General features: G+C 62.0%; 2 protein-coding genes across 2 annotated transcripts; one reads left to right on the top strand and one right to left on the bottom strand.

The window, feature by feature from the left end:
• Positions 1-528: 528 nt before the first annotated feature.
• CHLRE_14g611800v5 (uncharacterized protein) lies at positions 529-4,210 on the top strand. The gene is made up of 3 exons (XM_043070001.1): positions 529-860; positions 1,101-1,994; positions 2,336-4,210. The coding sequence occupies exons 1-3, from the start codon at positions 693-695 to the stop codon at positions 2,369-2,371; spliced, it is 1,098 nt and encodes a 365-aa protein (XP_042916674.1). The 5' UTR covers positions 529-692; the 3' UTR covers positions 2,372-4,210.
• A 730-nt stretch (positions 4,211-4,940) lies between these two features.
• CHLRE_14g611750v5 (uncharacterized protein) lies at positions 4,941-19,218 on the bottom strand. The gene is made up of 24 exons (XM_043070000.1): positions 18,719-19,218; positions 18,595-18,637; positions 17,973-18,481; positions 17,545-17,750; positions 17,254-17,337; positions 16,780-16,908; positions 16,443-16,570; positions 16,088-16,178; positions 15,588-15,944; positions 15,052-15,156; positions 14,691-14,804; positions 14,103-14,335; positions 13,790-13,920; positions 13,243-13,550; positions 12,992-13,045; positions 12,590-12,763; positions 12,300-12,359; positions 11,808-11,932; positions 11,129-11,339; positions 10,691-10,792; positions 9,236-10,406; positions 8,725-9,056; positions 8,127-8,475; positions 4,941-7,799 (listed from the first exon to the last, which is right to left on the bottom strand). Exons 1-24 carry the CDS (start codon positions 18,846-18,848, stop codon positions 7,729-7,731), a joined length of 5,217 nt encoding a protein of 1,738 aa, XP_042916673.1. The 5' UTR covers positions 18,849-19,218; the 3' UTR covers positions 4,941-7,728.
• Positions 19,219-19,597: the final 379 nt, after the last annotated feature.

The raw sequence follows: 19,597 nt of genomic DNA, 5'->3' as shown, positions 1-19,597 counted from the left end.
TGCTTGTGGCTTGTGGCACTTGTGCATAACATGCTCCTTGCACAACAGCGGTATCCAACTGCGGTACGCCCATCCATTTGCGCGTCAGGGAAAGGCCGTTGATTTCGGGCAGCCCGCCGAGTGATGGGTGGTGTTGATAAACACCGGTTTTGGGCAGTCGACTAGGCCTTCTTGGCCTTCTTGGCCCGGAACTTCTACGGGTAACGCCCTCTTGCCTCAAGAGGTGTCGAGTGGTGAGGGAGGAAGAGAGGAGGGATAGGGTATCCCGAGTGGTGCCGTCGTGCCCAGGGGAGGTCGTGCCGTCCTCCCCTGGTCGTCTCCCCCCGAGGGGGGGAGGCCTTAGATCGTGAACACAACAATGAGCATCGATCATGCCGGCGCCGGGCTTGGCCGGGGTTACCGGGGGGCCTTGCCTCTGGCATTGCAATGCGACTATGTGAGGGCCCCTTCCATCCCCAAGGGCCGGAGTACCTGCTTGTCCATTCACATGTTTGCAAGTCGTGCTTAAGTATTTGCATGCATCAATGAATAAAATGTGATTTTGGACTATTACGCAACAGATTATACTATTGCAACGTTTTGAAGCCGAAGCCTGGCGCTGCGATTCAACCTGTCACCCATGTCCAGTGCATTGAGATAGAAGGCCGGCGGCTAATAGAGGCGACGGATTAGCTTGCAGGAGCTCAATGACAATGGCGACAAGCGGGGCTATTTCAGACGACGAGTACGCTGTGCTGTGCGGCGCCATCTTCATATGCCTCCTTCTCTGCTCCATATTCGTGTTGGCGGGCTTCATCTCGCGCAGCGCGCACCGCGACGAGCATGCGGCGCCCTTGTCCGCAGAACGGCTGCGTGCATTCGTGAGTGCAGGGTCCTTACATGTATCTGTGGCTTTTCCTTGGCCCTCGGGCGCTCGTAACGGCGCAACAAGAGGTTGATTTCGGGCTCCAGACTTCGGCTGGGTCACTGGCCTTTCGCCCGCCTTATTGCTTTCGGCACTGCCACGGCATATTTGTCATAGCATTCGCCTCGCCTGGCTGATAACATGGCACTTTGGTCACCTCGCTGTCATGCCCTGCCACCGCGTGCGCCTCCGACAGGGAGCCAACACGTTTCGTAGCTGCACCTGTTGCCCCGGCGGCATCAGCGATGGTCTGTGCAACGCGCGCCAGAGCGTCTCCCGTGTGAGCGTAGACCGCGGCACACGCGCCCCAACCGTAGGCGCCGCCGCAGGCGGGGTCCTGCGCAAGGCCCGCAATAGCCTGGACCGAGGCACGCCTGACGCTGCAGCTGGCCATACCGGGTGGCCAGGCGGCCAGCACGCCAGCCATGCCACGCACCACAAAGCCCCCGTGCTCGCGGGGCGAAAGACCATCGACCCCGGCGACCATCCGGCAAGCGCCGGGCCCCAAGCGGCGCCGCGCGACGGCCTCTCCCGCCGCTTCAACATGGCACGCTACAGCAGCGGCGGCGGCGAGTACCCCGACCCCTCCCTGGGGCGCTACGAGCGCGCGGACTGCCCGAGCGCCGCCGCCCTGGTCGCGCTGCGCTACAGCTGCACCAGCTCCAGCTCCACCAGCCAGGCCAAGCAGCCTGAACCCGCAACACGCCGCCAGGCGGCCAGCAACCGCGCCGTCCGATCGCCCATGCCGCTGGCCGCCCTCGCGGCGTCAAACATTGCGACCGCCGCGGCCGCCGCGGCCGCCGCTGCAGCTGCAGCAGCCGCGGCAGGGGGTGCGGGCACGTTTTCGGACTCGCCGTTTCGCTCCCCGGCCAACCCCAGCGCGGCCACAGCCGCGACGCTGCGCTCGGCTCGCGGCAGCGGCCTCAGCCGCGCCTCAGACGCCGACAGCGACGGCTCGCACATGCGCCGCGGCGGCAGCGGCTCCGGAGTGGACACGGGCTTCTTGCAGCGGCTGGATGAGGCGCTGTCCAGCGGGGCGCTGCGGCCGGACCAGGCCACACAGCTGCTGCGAGATGTGGGGTTCGACCTGGTGAGCGCGCGCTTGGGGTGGTTGGGTGGTTGGGTGGGTGGATGGGTGGGTGGGTGGGTGGGTGGATGGCTGGGTGGGTGCGTGGGTGGGTGGTTGGGTGCGTGGGGTGTGGGATGGGGAGCCGGCGAACTGGCTTGGAAGTGTTAATTGCGTCTGCAGATGGCAGCGGTGGTGCGCCTGCAGGTGGCCTGTCGTAGTGTTTCCTTGGGGGCGGTGACTGCTGGCGAACGGCGGCCTGTCGTGCATGTTGTTGTACCATATGCATTGCAGTTTTTCACCTTCTTGATGCACTGACGATTGGCGCCTGCGGTTGACCCATACACGCAAACCCATGCTTGCAGGATCAACTCCTCATCGACGAGCTCGCGGCCAAGTGAACCGCCCGCCGCCAGCGGCACAATTGCCATGGGCTGACAGGCCCCTGCGCGCCGTGTCTCTGCGGGGCACGCAAACATTTGGAGTGGTAGCACCTCTGTCGGCTGCTGCACCACAGCTGCGGTGTCGGATGCATGCAACTTCAAAGCGGTAACGTTAATACCTGCTTTGTTGATTGCGTCAGTCCGTGCGGCGCTGTGCAAGTGTGAGGACACTTGTGCTTTGCAACATCGTGCGCTGGTGGGGTGTTGGCGTTCTGCGCAGGGCTGGTAGGCTGGTAGAGAATGCGCAATGTCACCGGCCGTGAGTGCACGACTGAACGCAGTAAAAATGATCGATCTGATACGAAAAGAAGCAGAATATGAATGGTGCAACATTAATGTGTTAGATAGAAGGTGTGTGATTACAAGGGCCATTGTGGAGCAGCGGCCTGCACAGGGCAGGAGCGTCAAGGGAGGGGTAGTGCATTCCAATCCCCAAATAAGCCATTGCCAACCCAGAACCCGTAGAGCGCGGAGGAGAGGGATATACTCGTTCTCTTGTTGGCGATGGGGGGGTGCGCTTCGGTGGCACACGGAGGGATAGTCCGTGCAGATGGGTGGGAGGGGACAGTTCGTGCCAGGTGGGTAGGGTAGAGAGAGAACGAGAGGCTGTCCTTACCCTTGCGGCTGCAGTTATCACAGCCTTCGTGATGTTATGTTCAAAGGCTGGATGTTCTATTTGATTTTTGGCCACTGCATGCAGTGCCTGCTAGACAAATAAAGTCATGTTTGGGTATCATCAAATGCAATGCTCGAGTCAGCTATGATTATTACGCCATCGCCGCTTGTCACGGTTGGTGCTCCGCGGAGTGTGGTGCCATTTGGTGAGGAGTCTGCGGTGCTCAACTCATCGTTGCTCGCTGGGGAGCGCAATGAGTGCCTATGATAGCATTCCATTGCGAGCTGCTGAGTGGGAAATCGAGCGGGTTCAACTTTGTCACGGGGGCACGAGCGGGTTGGGGCCAGTCTGTAAAGGGGCGAGGCCCGGTTTGCTGTGGGGCGTATTTTTGTATCAGCCAGCCGGGAGGACGGCGATGGAGCAGGAGCAGAGACGTAAGAAACAGAAACGCATGCATGCACCCGTGTGAGGGGGCAGCACGCGCCCGGTGAATAATGGTTTATGGTATGCACGATGCAGCCTTTGAGGGGGTTTGGGGTGTGGCCGTACGTGTTTGACCGCTAGCATGCGTGCCTTCGTGATTGATATGCTGTTTCTCCATGAAGACGCCAAATCCGAACCATGCTATGCGAGTTAAGTACTATGTCCGTGTGCAGCAGCCAAGGGCCCGCTGTATGTCTGATGAATAATTTTGCACCGGCGCACGCCCGTATGAACAAGGGGTGCCATCCTTAATAATGATGAAGGCAGTAGTGATACCAGCGGTGTGCCTGTTTTGGCGCAGCTTCACCGTGCGATTCTGAAACTTTTGCCATGCGCATGTGTGACGCGATAGTCCCCATGCGCCATGTTGAATATGTGTGGATGGTACTGGTCAGGCTGTGTAGGATTTGGTAACCCGTTGGCACTTCCGGGCTGCTAAGTTTGGTGGATGAGCCTCTGACGCTTGTTCTGTGTGGGGTTATAGTAAACAGGCAATGTAGGCCGGCATACTGGTTGCCGGCAGGGGTGGTTGCCTCGCCTGGTTGCCGGCAGCAAGGCTAAGCGGCCGGCTGGCTGTCCACAGGTCCGAGGCGTGTGTAATGGGCTAATGGCGATGGCTGGCGGCTTGACAGGGCGGGATTGACTGATGGCAGGCGTAGCGCATCCAAAGCCCTACGTGTTGACCTGCACGACCCTCACAACACCGTACCCAGGAACACCTGCATGGCCCCGAGACAACCTGCTCGGGGGTTTGCCAAGCAGCGGCTGCAGCGCCTCCAGCAGGTGTCCTTGGGGCGCGCTCAGCGTCCGTCGGTTTTCTCCGCACGCTGATGAAAGATTGCATTGGTTACAAGAGGGACCTGCTGACGCAGTTCACGAGCCAGCAGACAGCGGCGGCATGACAGCAGACAGCGGCGGCATGCATATGTGGAGCGGAGGGAGCATAGGTAGGGTGCAGGCGAGGTGAGGCGACTGAGGCTACGACTGGAAAAGTGCGGTGCACTGGTGCCGCCCTTGGTCGCACGTTAGGCGGCGCTGGCGCGCAGCAGGTTTAGACAGGCCGGTATCTAGTTGATGTGATCAGCAAGCGGGCACATGATCTGCACAAGAGACGAAACTGGGCCTCCAGGGCTCGCTCAGCCTGTGTTTGGTCGCGCTGGGTCGCTGTACCACGCGGGGACCTGGCATGGCGGCCGGTGCGTGTGCTTACCGCCCCCATCTTCATGCTTGCGAACGGGCTTTACTTGGCACTTGGCACCTTTGACCACCTGATCTGGACCCAAAGCTGATACCAGGCCTGATGCCCTGCGAGCACTGTGCAAACACAGCCGCGGCTTGACGTTGCGCACCGCATGCACATGCAGGTACAGATGCATAGCACAAGCACACATGCAAAAAGCACCTTCTGCATTGCACAGGAGGGCGCAGTGGGTTGTGCCCTTACAGAGTTAGCCGCCGATTGCTTTGCTGCGGCACGCACGACCAGGCACCACAGGCCAACACTCACACCAGCCAGGTTTCCCACGTACGTCTAAAGGGCCAGGCGGGAACACCCAGCGGCCAGCGCTTCCTCGTGGAGCTTCTTAGTAAGTCACAGGTCATATTATCCCACCTGGACTCACAACTACAGCCTCCCGTCTACCAACTACAGTGCCCTCCACAGGTGCAACATGCCCCCACGGTATTAGGGCCATTCGTGGCTCTCACTAACGCCGCGTCCCCACACACCCGCCCGACTTCCGGATGAGCCTGCCCAACTACAAAATCTCCATGTTATAAAACATCATCGCCAGCGCGGGTACTCGTGCTGCCTTGTTTATTCAACTGTGCATAATAAAATTACGGCATCCATCTCATGCACATGTAGCCATTATCTTCGTGTAGGTGTCAGCATGTGGACGCAGCTCCTCGGATCGATCAACCGCTTGATTCACACATGAGCACTTATTGGGAAACGATTACCACGGTCGCGCGCGGCTACTTCATCAACACACACACACACACACACACACACACACACACACACACACACACACACACACACACACACACACACACACACACACACACACACACGCGCGCGCGCGCGCACGCACGTGCGCCGCAATATAGGGTACGTCCAACTGCCGACCCACTTGTCAGCAACATGGCCGCTGTCGCACAGCCATGCTGTACTTATTCGGGCGTCTGCCGGTGCACCGGTCGAACATGCGTGGCGGCAACATTGACAAGCAACCTGAAGACCCCCCCGGAATCCTGGGGATAACCATGCAGGCGGCACAAGAGTCCACAACGTCGACCCGAAATCAATATCCATTTTGCATGGCGAGGGCATCAACAGCTCATGCGCCGTGTTTATCAGGCGAAGTACGCCAATCACCATCCTCATTGGCTTATTGCAGGCGGAAGGGACAACAGGAAACTACCCAGCGCATTAAAGCGCCGCCCTGTCACACAATACACCAACCCATCAATGTGGTACGTAGCTCATACCTGCCTTTCCCATGACACGCACTGGTTTGAAACCACTCTTGCCGTGTGTCATAAGTATCCCGAGCCCGCATTGCATGCACCAACCAGCAGTCCAAGTCGAAACGGGGAGCACCGCCTCAAAGGTCGTAGCACACGTCAGCAGCAGCCCTGGAGAGCTTCCCTTTCACCCCACGACCACATGCAGAATTAACAAACACCTTGCATACGTCACCACTAGCTGCGCCGTGTTACATTGCGCCATTCTACGTAGAGACGCGGCCAAACACACACACACACACACACACACACACACACACACACACACACACACACACACACACACAAACACACACACACAACACATCGACAGGGCCTCCAGACCATGCTCACCACCCGTCTCCCCCGGCGGCCCAGCGTTGTGGCTCTCCTTTTGCCGGTTCGCCCACAGCACACGCACATACAGCATATATCAGGGCACCAATTCGTGCATGCATGCCGAAAACATGCAGCTTGAACCATAAGCCACCGTACCGCTTACACGGGAAAAGGAGCACCCGGCATGCAGACCTCCCTACTCCTGAGCCCTCCGCCAGCGCCTGACAACCTACCGGTGCGGATACAGTCTTGCATCTCGAGCACCAAACACCACGCTCAAGCACCACCAGCTCTGGTCCTTGGGGACATAGCAACACATGCGATAAGCACCGGCAGGAGCAAGCGCCAGAGCTCCTTCATCTTTATTGGTTGTTCATAACAAGACGCATCATCATCATCATCATCATCATCATCATGAAGGACCGAGGTCCCAAGTAAGCATGGTGGTCCTCCAATGGCATACACCGATTACTTATTCCGTTCCAGCCCTCGGCATAAAGATCATTCCGTTTGGCATCTGTCGTAAATGCTCATCACAACACCAATGGTCGCAACTGGTGCAGCCTCAGGCGCAGACACCAGCACGGCACGGAACCGCTGCTGCTTGCGCCTGCTATTTATTTGGCCCTCCTGAAACCAGCAGATCGCTAACTGGTGTGAAAGAACAACAGGAAAGCTGTATGCACCCCGCATCTTCAATTCGCACGTGACTTCCATACGTCCCAAGCTGCCCCTGCCAGCTGTGATGGTCAGGACCGTCAAGCCAAGTCGCCAAGCGGCGCATCCGCCGCATCGACAATAAGCCCTGAAGAGGTTGATGGCTACCTAAATCCGCTTATCTGGTGGCAAACAACATACCGAACAAGCGAGCCCGTCCCATTCTTGCACAGGTGCATGGCAATCAAACCTGCCGCACTGTTCCCCATTATTTATGCATACGGAGTACAAACATAGGCTGAGCAACCCGCTCTCATAAAAAGCAGTTATCCCTTTCCAACTTTGTTCCTGCATGCGGTTTATTACCGTTAAGCCACAGGCGCTCTTTCATGCTTGGCATACAGCAGTGCGCTGCGCGCCGTAAACCGCGTAGGCCCACATAGCACCCTAGGTTGTTTCATTTCCCTTAGCAATGCGCGCTCGGCCAGTATTAGTACCGTTCTGATCTGCTGTAGCGCGGCGCGGCCAATATCCTGGGTGATTGTTTGTTCCAGGCACAAAATCCCATCCCTGTGGTCCTGTGTGGGCCTACCGCGATGCCCAAAGCCAGGGGCGGGATGGCGCTCCGTGGGGTCGACACCGTCGCCCCTGCGGTGTCATGCGCCGGCAGTCCCAATACGGTCCCGCCGGTAGGGTCCGGCATGCTGGTCGATCAGGCCGGCTGACCGGTGAGGTCCAGGAAATGGACGGAGCCCGAGGCGTCGCCCACAGCCACCGTGTTGCCTGCAAGCAAGGCCACACAACAGCAACGCAGGCGTCTCAGAAATCGGTGCCCTCCGCAGAAGCTGCAGCAAACACTGCTCGCAAACCGGCAGATGGATAGAGACGCGCAGTTGCATTTGCGCGGAGGTATTAAGGCAGTGCTGCCCCAGAAGGTCAGCTGCTGATGTATGGAAAGCAACCACACACATGCACAGACACGGCATGCTCCGCGTTTGTGTGCACACTACCGTCTCTCAGGTGCAGTTCGTTGGGAAGTCGCGAAACACCAGCCACCATATGATGGGCAGCCCGTTTTAACCAAAAGCCTCTCGTGCCGAACTATCTCACCTGCAAAGCACGCGGACGTGATGGCTGCGTCTGCCACGAAGAAACCGATCTCGTCACCCTCCGCTGTGGCGGCGCCGCCACCTAGCTCCACCAGTGCCGCCGGAGGTGGCGCCAGACCCCCGCTGGCGCCTGCGGCGCCTGCGACGCCGCCGCCTGTCACGCTGCGCGTGCTGTGCTGCTGCTGCTGCTGTGGCGGCGGCACCACGACGCGCCACACGCGCAGCATGCAGTCGGCGGCGCCAGTGAGCAGCAGGTTGCCGTCCGGGGACCATGTGAGCACGGACAGGGGGTGGCCGCGGTGCGCTGCAAGCTGCGGCAGGCAGCGCCGGCCCTGCAGGTCCCACAGCACCTGCGGGAGAGGGCGAGAGAGAAATGGCGATGAATTCGTGATAAAGCATAAGGCAAAGATGAGTTGGTACAGCAAGTTCAGTGCAGGTGTGCAATGTGACAATGCGATGATGCTGGCCATCAATTCTGCAATCGAGACATGCCCCAACGCATTACAAGATGAATTCGTTTGAATCCTCAAAGCAAGACGACAAGCACACCAAACAACAAATTGCGAACACACTCATGCCACAGACTGCTCAGTACTCACCACGTGTCCGTCCTCCATGGCCACTGCCAAGTGGCCACCGCCACCCGGGCTGAACGCGAGAGCTGTAGGCGGGTGCGGGTGAGCCAGCACCGCCATCGCCGCGCCCGTTGCCAGATTAGTCACCTGCACCGTACCGTCGTACGAGGCGGTTGCAAGCAGCGACGGGCTGGCGGCGGCGGCAGCGGCCGTGGCGGCCGCCGCGGCGGCGGCGGTGGCGTCCTTGAAGGCAAGGGAGCTGAGGTCTGCGGTGGCAGCGGCCGGGGCCGGCGGGGCGGCGATGTCGGCTGCGACCAGGCTGTCGCGGTGGCCACTGACCACGAAGCGCGTCGCGCCTGTACGTGTGCAGGGGCGGCGGCAGGGACATGTGTCAGTGCCGGGCGGGCAGCAGGGCCGCAGATTTGGTGTGCTGGTTATGGGGCAACCCGCCTGTGACTTCCTTCTTGCCAACCCCTACCTGAACAACCCACCCGCCCTGCAGGAACGTTCCTCCCGCACCTGCGCACACACTCACCCGTCTTGACATCCCACACGCGCGCGGTCTTGTCGCGTGACATGGTCACGCACGTCGCCCCGTCCCGACTCATCGCCACCCCCGTCACACCGCCCGTGTGCTTGTCGCGCTCCCCCCGCCGTATCAGCTGCGAAACCGTACGGCCGGTTTCGACATCCCAGACCGAAACCGACGAGTCGTACAGCAGTACGGCAGCCAACCGGCAACCGCCATCGAAGGCCATCGCCTTGACGCGGCTGCCGGGTTGCGCCAGGATGCCGGAGTGGCGGGCGGGGTCAGCCGCAACTTCGCGAATGCTCCTCAAGGTTGTGGCGGTTGACGCCGTAGAGGCGTTGCCCACGGCCAGCGCGGCGGCGGCGGCAGCAGCCGCCGCCGTCAGGTCACCGGTGAGGCCGCCAATGCTGCTGCTGGTGCCGTCGGCGGTGGCGGCGCTGCCTGTCAGGTCGCTGCTCGCTGGCCCACCGCCGGCCGCGGCGGTGGCGGCGGAACCGCCGGGCAGCGTACTCAGCAACAGCTGCCGCTGTGCGGCGCTGGTGGTGCCGGCGGGCCCCCCAGGGAGGTGGTGACTGAGCGCCTGGCGGCTGTGTGCGCGGCTGCCTGGCGCGACGCCGCCCATGCCCATGCCCATGCCCAGGCCGCCGCCGCCACCCGCCGCCGCCGTCGACGACCCGCTCCCGGCACGGCCCGCGGGCACGATCGGGGCGCGCGCGCGGTGTGGCGCGCCCATGGCGCCGGCAGCAATGGCGCTCACGCCGCCGGCGCTGCCGGTGCGTATCTTGGTGCTGCCGCCGCCGCCGCCGCCGCTGCCCGCCGCCGCCGCCGCCGCCGCGAGTATGTCCGCCAGGGGGTCGTCGTCAATGTCATGAGTGCTCATGATGCCGCCGCCGCCGCCGCCGCCGCAGCCCGCGCCACAGCTGGCAGCGCCGTCCATCCCATCTATCGTGCTCAGCCCCGCCACGTGCAGCGCTCCACTCAAGTTGAAGCTGTCGCCGCCGCCGCCGCCGCCGATGCGACAACCGCTGATCGTGTGGCCGCCGCCGCCGCGCGCCAGGCCGCCCGTGGTCATGGTCGCAAGCACGGACCGCATGAGCAGCTCACGCCGTTTCAGAGAGGCGCGGCGGCCCACGGCGGCGACGGCGCGTGTGTAGTCGGACCAGTGCCAGTGACACACCTGCACGCCAACACACCGCCACAAGCCGTCACGTGCGGGCCCGGGACAGGCATTGACGGAGCGGAAACGGGTCGGTTATTGCTACGCCACGGTGATGCGGCAGCTGACGCGCCAGCGACACAAGCAATCGCTTGGCATGTATGGCAGGCCTATGTTGCCTGCGTTTGCGGTTACGGTAACACCACACACACACATACACGCACACACACATGCATACACATGCGCACACACACACACATGTGCATACACATGCACACACACAACACATGCACACACCCACCCACCTTGCGGTCCCCACTGCCTGTGAGCATGCGCTCGCCGTCCTCCGCCGCGCCCACGAACAGCACCGCGCTGCTGTGGCCCTGAAGCGCCTTGACGCAGCAGCCCTGAGGGGAGGGGAGGGGAGGGAAGGGGGGACATATGGGGGAGCAAGTGGGGTGTGATTAAGCGTGTGCCTCAAATGAAGCGGATCAAAGTGGGTGAAATGGCGTAAAACAAACTACATTTTGCACTACACGTTACCGGTACAAATAACGCGCAACCTCACCAGCCAGCCACCACACTGGGTCGCCATCCTTCCTGCTACGTACCATTCTTCCTGTGGTGGAAGCCCAGCCTAGCCTAGCCTTACCGCCACCCCCTCCCATAAAACGTCACTCCGCCTCCTATCCAGCCAATCCCATCCCGACTCCTGTCCGCCTCCCTTCGCCGCCCGCCCTCACCTCGACGGGGTCCCACAGCATGATCCGGCCGTCCTCGCCCGCCGACACCACCAGCACAACTGTGGCGCCGTCCGCGCCCGCCACGGGCCGCAGCGGCGTCAGGCTGGTCACTCGCCCGCCGCCGTGGGTGGGCGGCGGCCGCGCCGCGGTGCCGCTCGCTGCCAGGTCCCACACACGCGCCGTGCCGTCCAGCCCGCCCGTGACGGCGAACCTGAGGTGGCGAGGGCGCCGGGGGCACGGAGTGGGAGCGCGTGTGGGAAGAGGAGAGCGCGAGGGAGTGATTTCTGTGTGTGTGTGTGTGTGTGTGTGTGTGTGTGTGCTCATGAGTGTTTTGACGTTCGCAGGGGCCGCGGGGCGGCGAGGAGTATGTGTGAGGCAGAAGCCTCTATGGATGTCTCGTGTCGCTTGCGGCCGCTATAGCACACACACACACACACACACACACACACACACACACACACACACACACACACACACACACACACACACACACATACACACACATACACACACACATACACACACACGCACGCACGCACACGCACGCACACATACACACACACGCACACGCACGCACACATATACACACACACACACACACACACACACACACACACACACACACACACACACACACACACACACACGCACACACACACACAGCCACACAGCCACACACCTGCCGCGCTGTGACAGCACCACGCCGCCGCACACGCCGCCCACGTGCCCGCCCAGCACCGCCTCCCGCGCGCCGCTGGCCCGGTCCCACACCGCGCAGCTACCGTCGGTGGTGGCGGTCACCACCTGTGCAAGGGGGGGTTACATTCATGATTAGTGAAGGAAATGGTAGACGGGGAGGGGCGCGGAGAGGGACCCGGGCATATGGCTAATAAGGAGCAGGCGCGAGCACGGCTAGTTAGGAGTAGGCGTGGGGAGGGACCCGGGCATATGCCTGCTCCTGGCTAGTCAGGAGTAGGCGTGGGGAGGGACCCGGGCATATGCCTGCTCCTGGCTAGTCAGGAGTAGGCGTGGGGAGGGACCCGGGCATATGCCTGCTCCTGGCTAGTCAGGAGTAGGCGTGGGGAGGCAGATGCACACACACACGCACACACGTTCCCTTCGCTGCGTTTTGTTACTAATGTATCACATCCATTCCCACACACATGCGCACCTTGCGGCCGTCGCGTGATATGGCGGCGTCGTCCACGTGACTGTCGTGTCCCACCAGCTCCTGTGCGTCAGGCGGCGCGGGCACGTGTGTGTGTCATATCAAATAATAAAGGGAAAGAGAATGAACGTGTGTCTGTGTGTCCCGGAGCACAAAGGAGCCCAAAAGAGCCCAAGAGAAAGTATATCATGTGTGTTTTCGTGTCACTGCCTTCCCACCCCTGATGGCAAAAACTTCTTCATTGGGCCGGGGCACAAAACCCCCCTTCCCAGACACCTGCCGGCAGCACTCACCGACACCAGCTGTCCCGTGTCGCAGTCCCACACCCGCGCCCGCTTGTCGTCGCTGGCGGTGACGGCCCAGCTGCCGCCCGCGTCCACCGCCACCCGGTTAATGCGGGCGGCGTGGCCCGACAGCACGTGCAGCAGGCGGCCCTTGTCGGCGTCCCAGATGCGCGCGGTGCCGTCCTGGAGGTGAAGAAAGGAAGGAAAGGAAGGAAGGTAGGGGTCAGGGTCAGGGCGGGAGCGGCGCGCGGGCGTTGAGGAACGAGGGGCAAGGACGATGGGAGGTATCCAACGTCAAACGTACGGCGGGAACAAGGGAAGGTGGGGGGTGTGGGGGGGGGGGGTTGTGGGGCGAGCCCGGCAGCACGGGGTGGGGCCGGGGCGAGGGAGGTGGGGGACGGTGACACTCACGTGCGATGCTGACACCAGGCGGCTGCTGGTGCCGATGAAGGCCACGCTGGTGACCTGTTCGGCGGGATGGGCACACACATGCAGGTGACCAACACAGGCGGGAGGGAACATGCACCCGGAGGGCGGGCAACAGGCGGGTCAAACAGCATGCAGTCAGTCACAGCAACAGGTAGCACAACGCTGGACATGAAGACTAACATTACACACATACACACATCCGCTCTCACGCATATGCACACACACGGCCTCACCCAGCCGGCGTGGCCCTCCAGCACGCGCAACGCCTTCTGCCGCCGCGCCTCCGCCGGCGCCTTGGGCTTGGTCTGCACGCCGCCGGCCTGCCAGATGAGCCACGTCTCCTCATCATCCTTGCCCTCCCGCAGCGCACCGCCGGTGCCTCGCCCGCCGCCTCCGTCGCTGTCGCCGTCGCCGCCGCCCTCGGCCTCGCCCTCGCCGTCGTCGTCCATGTCCCACACGCGGATGGTGAAGTCTTCCGAGGCGGTGGCGGCTAGGGTGCCGTCGGCAGAAAACGCGGCATCCAGAAGCGCGCCCTCGTGGCCTACGGTTTGATTAGATAGGTATAGGTACAGGTACAGGTATGGGTATAGGTGTGTTGTTGATGTGTTGTTGATGAAGCGCACGAGAACATGTAGAAGGCAGTCGTACAGCACATTTCCTCAAATTTGCACGGGGCAGGGGAGGCACGAGGACCGCCCCAGAATGCGCTGAGTATGCTGCCGGACCAACAGCTACGCGAGCAGCTGCGTAATGTACCTAGGAGCTTCAGAAGGCACTCACCCACGAATACGACCTCGCAGCCGGAGCCGCCGCCGGGCAGCGTACAGGCCAGGTCCCACACGCGGGCCGTGGTGTCGGCTGAGGCGGTCAGCAGGTGAAGGCCCTGCTTGTCGATAGCCAGGGCGTTGATGCTGCAAAGCGAGGAGCAACATGAATGATTGAAAGGTTGATTGGAAGGTTGGCACGGCAGCAGGCAATGAAAGACGCGGTCAGGCATTGAGAAACACCGTAAAACGCCGCCAGCGCCACAAGCGTACCGGCAGTGAGACGTCGAAAGGCCGCGCACGGCCGCCATAACCACCCAACCACCCACCTGCCGGTGTGGCCTTTCAGCACCCGCGTGGAGCCCTTGGCGCCGCCCATCCCCGCCGCCGCCGCCGCCGCCGCCGCGCCCGGCGCCCCCGCCGCCGCCAGGTTCCAGACCGCCGCGGTGCCGTCGGCGGCCCCCAGTGCGACGGCCCGGCCGTTGGGTGTGAAGCAGCCGGCGGCCAGTCGCTGGCCCAGCTCCAGCCGCAACACGCAGTCGCCCACGTTCAGGTCCCACAGCTGCAGCGCACGCACGGCGGCGGGCGGCAGGCACGGACACATGGGTCAGGCACAGCCGCACAGCAGTAGGCGTAGGAGTACAGGACAGGGTCACAAGCATGGAAAGGGGCAGGGGCATGAGCACGGCGGAAGCGGGTAGCCAGCGAAAGAGTATGCAACGTACAGCAGCCCAACAAGCAACCACACACAATAACGCAAGCTGCACGGACACACACACACACACACACATGCAACTTCAGGTAACATCCCTAAACCGTCGCTTTGCTGCATCGCATACACGGTCTTTGCGCTGTGTCTTCCTTGTGCTCTTCAACACATGCGTCTTCCCATTCCTCGTGTTATTCCTAACACGCACCTGCGCGCTGCCGTCGTCCGACGCCGTGAGCAGCTCCGTGCCGGCGGGCGAGATGGCCACGCGCCGCACCGGGGCGGTGTGGCCGCGCAGCACCAGCCGCTGCAGCGCGCCCGCCTGGTGGTGTGTTTGTGCGTGCGTGCGTGCGTGCGTGTTCGTGATTGCGTGTCAGGGCCATGCGTTACAAAGAGCTCGTAGTACGGTGATCAGCCAGCAGACCCAGCTAGATCAGAATGGTCAGGCGTCTCGTGTGCCGTGTCTCCGGCGGCCGCTGCATCACCACCAAACACACGCTGTACCAACTACCCCAACCCATCACATCAGCTGCACGCACACGAACGGCGCGACGCCCCCGCCCCCCCACCTGTGCAAGGCTGGCGGAGCGCGGCAGCAGGTGACGTGCGCGGCGGCCGCCAGTGGTGATGATGGACTCGGCCGCGCACTGAGCCACCTGGAACTCATACCAGTCCTGTGTGTGCGTTTGCGGTTGTGGCGTGTGTGAGCATGTGCGTGTGTATGTGCGTGTGCATGTGTGGGTGCGTGTGCGTGTGTGCGTGAGAGTGAGAGTAGGGCAAGGAGAGCGCATACACTGCGTGAGCGTGAGCGTGAGCGTGAGCGTGGACGTGTGCATGTGCGTATGTGCGCGTGTGTGTGTGTGTGTGTGTGTGTGTGCGCGCGTGTGAGTGAGGGTAGTGCAAGGAGAGCGCATACACTGCTTGAGGATGTTTATTAGGGAACGCGTACGAATGCTTGGGTAAGTGTGTGAATGCAAATATGTTTGCACGCGCGCGTGACGGCAGCAGACAGGGGTCAGCGGCTCCGCCCATCCTTCCTTCCCAAGTGCCCAACCTCCACCGTGCCCTCCACACACCCTTACCCCACTCGATTCCTCCCTCTCACCCGCAGCCCGCCGACGTCCTCATCCTCATCATACGGATCCAACTCCTCCTGGTGCACATTGGCCGCCGCCGCAGCAGCAGCAGCAGCCGCCGCCGCTGCCGCCGCAGCCGCAGCCGTCGTGTTGGCGTTGCTGGCGGGCGCCGACGTGGCGCTGGTCTGCTGGGCGTCCGAGTCACCCTGCTGCTGCTGCTGCTGCTGCTGCTGCTGCTGCTGCTGCTGCTGCTGCTGCTGCTGCTGCTGCTGCTGCTGCTGCTGCTGCCGCGGTCCCGCCACTGCGACCAGTCGCGCCAGCATCTGGGTGCGCAGCATGCGGGCGCGGGGGCGCTGCCGCACCGCCCCCAGGCTGAGCTGGAAGGCCTGTGGGTAGTGCAGTTCGGGGAGGCGGTGAGAGTCCATTCAGTCAGCCGGCGAGTGGGTCAGTCGGTCACGTACACGCACACGCACACACAACACGCACACGCACACAACACACACACACACTCATACACACAAGCACGCACCTGCAGGAGCAGTTTGATCTGGCGGCTGGCGCTGGTGGCGACCAGCTCCATGTCGCCAGCCTCCACATCCATGGCCACGTGCACCAGGTACCTGAGCGAGAGATTGAGTGTGTGTGTGTGTGTGTGTGTGTCCGGGAGTTTTTGCGCGTTACTAGGTGTAGGTGCTTTAGAGCATGTACAAGCATGTGTGCGCGTGTGTTTGTTCGTTAAGTGCAAGGCGCTAGCGGAGATACTGTAGAAACATGAAGGCGAAAGGCCCAAAACCGTGCGTGTGTGCGTGTACTGTGTCCGGGAGCAGGGTGAGCCGTTGTCTTCCAAGGCGCCCCTCCCCCCCCGTCACTGCCGGCCCTATCACCTCCTGAAGTCCTGCACGGTGGCGCCGGCGCCGTAGCTATACAGCTTGGTCTCGAGCCAGCGCGCGCTCATCAGCAGCGCACGCAGCTGCGCCAGCTGGCCCGCACCCAGCAGGTGGTGCGAGATGGCCTGTGTGGTTGGAGTGGTGGGGCGAGGCGGGTGTCAGCGTGAGGAGTGGGGGGCAACACGTGCCGTGCAGGGTCTGTGTCGTGCATGCGGCACCGTCGAGCCCACAGCCCCCCTCACGTTACCCAACATCCAGACCCATAGAACCACACATACACACACCGTATACATCAACACACACCACACACAAAACACACACAAAACACACATACCTGCAGGATGTATCCGTCGTCAGGCACGGCCTCCAGCGTCAGCATGCCCGACCGCGTGTAGCTGTTGAGCAGTGTCACGTGCGCGGCCGACACCACCTCCGGCCACATCGCGGCAGCGTGAGACACGTGCTGTGGGAAGGTGACAGGCGGGGGGCCAGCAGGGGGGGCGTTCAAAGGGAGGAGGGAGCCAGTACGTCAACCAGTAAATCATGCGAGGCGAAAGGAGGAAGAGAGCACTCGCTCAATGCCAACCCAGGCGACACGTGGTAGAAACAGCGCCCATCGGAATGCACGTGATCCGTATCCGTTTCCGCAATGCGGGCGAGCCCTCTGTTGTACACATCTGTCGTACACAACTGTCGTACGGTTACGTGACCGGTTTTGGTTCTGGTTGGTTTTGCAACTGTACAGGTACGATCGCTCGTACACTTGTAAACCGTTTACTATCAGCCCGCGTACGAGATTACGACGCACCTGGGGGTCGGCGAGGGCCCAGGGGCTGCCGTCATCCAGGCTGGCAAGTCGCAGCACGCCGATGGCAGCCAGCGTCCTTGCCACCTGTGAACGTGCGAAACACGCCGCATGAGGAGCAAACCGGGTTTTGCGTCACGGCATCGATACCGAGCGCGGTGCGTATCGCTGGAGCATGCGCGGCAGCATCTGGGCCATGGCTGCTGCAGCCTGGTGCCGTGGCACAAATGTGCAGTTTGGTGCGGTTCCGACGTCGGCCTCCATCCTGCATGGCCCGGGTCGGCGCGCACCCACCGCTTTGGCCGCGTCTGTCGACTCCAGCTGCCACAGCCTCTGCAGCACCTCGAGGGGCGCCGGCAGCCCTGGTGCCAGCACGCCTAGCAGCGGGTAGGCTGCGGCGGCTGCGGCGGCTGCGGCCGCCAGGTCGGCGGGGACCGCCCGCAGCGCCGCCGTCAGATCGAAGTCCGGCAGCGGATCTTGTGTGGTCGCGAAGTGCACGGCTGCGGCGACCAAGAACGGAAGTGGTACATGCATCAGCACGGTACATTCAAACATGCGCGTGTGGCATGTGCGCATGGAGTTTATTTATGGGCAACACAAGGTTTGCGGGCGGTGGCGTCAATAGCCTGTTGCAGCAAGACATGATGGCTGTGCGGGAGATGAAGCGACAGGAGCTCCCGATCAGACCATTCATTGCAGGGTCGCGGCTACGTAAGCCGCACCTCTCGCAATCGCCTCGTCCGCCTGATCGCTTACGCCCAGCTTCCCAGCCGCCTGTTGCTGCGCAGCGCAGGACGCGCCCCCCTTTGCCGATCCCCCCGCAGGCCCCTGGGAGGCCGAGCTAGGGCCATTGCTGCTGTTGCTGTTGCTGCCCCGTGGGACCTGTGCCGCGGCCTTGCCATGCGTGCTGAACTGGGAGCTGGTGCCGGTGTTGCGGCGGTGGAATGCGCCGACCGGCGCCGCCTCAGCTGCGAAGCTGCACCTCAGGCTGTTAGAGTTTATTGGCAGCGTGGAGCGCTTGCTGCTCGCAGCCCCGGCAGACGCGATGGCGCCGGCGGCCCCGCCGCCGGGACCTGTACCGTCAAGGCCGCTGGAGGTGCTGCGTGTGGGGTCGGCGCCGGCCGCGGCAGGCTGCACCGCGTGTGTGGAGCAAGAAGCATCCAGGCCAGATGTGTTCGACTGCGCTAGGGTGATGTCGGTGAGGCTTAGGCCGTTCGCGGAGCCACAGGGCCTGCAGGTGTGGCACCGGAGTTGAAGGAGTATGGGACGAGGGTCGACGAAGTATGGGTCACGGTCGGGCGAAGCCCCCCAACGCCCCTTCAACCCCTGCTCTCGCGTCCGTACCTTTCGCCTTTTGAAAGACTTCCAACGCCTTGTGCTGGGGCACCTGCAGCAGCCGGCAAGGAGCGGACAACTCTCGGCTTTCGTAATCATCCTCAAACGCTGTCTGTGACCGACGCCAACTTACCAGATGTGCGTTGCGTTGCTGTCTTTATGCCAGCGCTGGCACACCCGGGCGCAGTTGAAGCACTGTTCAGTGCCGCGCTCGGTGCCGAGTCCACCGGTCCCCCCTGGCCTTTGGACAGGCAGCTCCCCATCGTATGGGGACGGAGCGCTAAGCTACGTCGTCAGTATCCACTACAGCGCCTGCTAGAAACGCGCGGCAAACATTCACGCCATGCGTTCTGTTGTGCGATCTCCAGGCCTGCCCTACGTTTGACGAGTGCTAGAATTATGTACACTGCTGCAGTATATCCTAGCAATCAGTGAAGTGAGGCTCACGCTATTACAAATACCGATTGCCACGCGCTCACACGCGTTTTTCTCTCACCGAAAGTAGTTGTAATGTTATACGCGCGTTGATGATAGATATGCTCCTGCAGCTGGGCCTACCGCCTGCGACAACGCTGTGTTTCTGGGAGGCCTTATTAACGATGCATTAATGCACGTTCCCTGTATGCGTGGTGGTATAAATTTGCGTATAGATTTGTATATGGAGAGGCGTGGATGAGAAAACTGCCGAGCGGCACGGCGTGGATGAGGAAACTGTCGGGCCAGCACGGCAAGTGTTATCGGGACGTCTCGCACCGGTACGCTGTGCCTGACTCTGTGCCCCCCCCCCCCCCCCCCCGACCGGACGCACTGGCATCTGCTAGAGTGTGACTCCTTCAGCTGAATGACGGCCGTTGAATAGCAGCTTTGGTATCTCCTTGGCGCTCGGCCATCCTCGAGTGTGGATGGCACAAGCTGCGAAACCGTTTGTCAGGCTGCGCCTTTGGAACTGTATCATAGATTGCAGCCGCGGACCTGAGACGTGTTATGAAATGTACGGCACATGAGGGATGGT

The sequence above is a fragment of the Chlamydomonas reinhardtii genome, chromosome 14 (genome assembly GCF_000002595.2).
Source record: "Chlamydomonas reinhardtii strain CC-503 cw92 mt+ chromosome 14, whole genome shotgun sequence".
NCBI lineage: Eukaryota > Viridiplantae > Chlorophyta > Chlorophyceae > Chlamydomonadales > Chlamydomonadaceae > Chlamydomonas > Chlamydomonas reinhardtii.
This window is presented reverse-complemented; position numbering and strand designations above follow the sequence as displayed.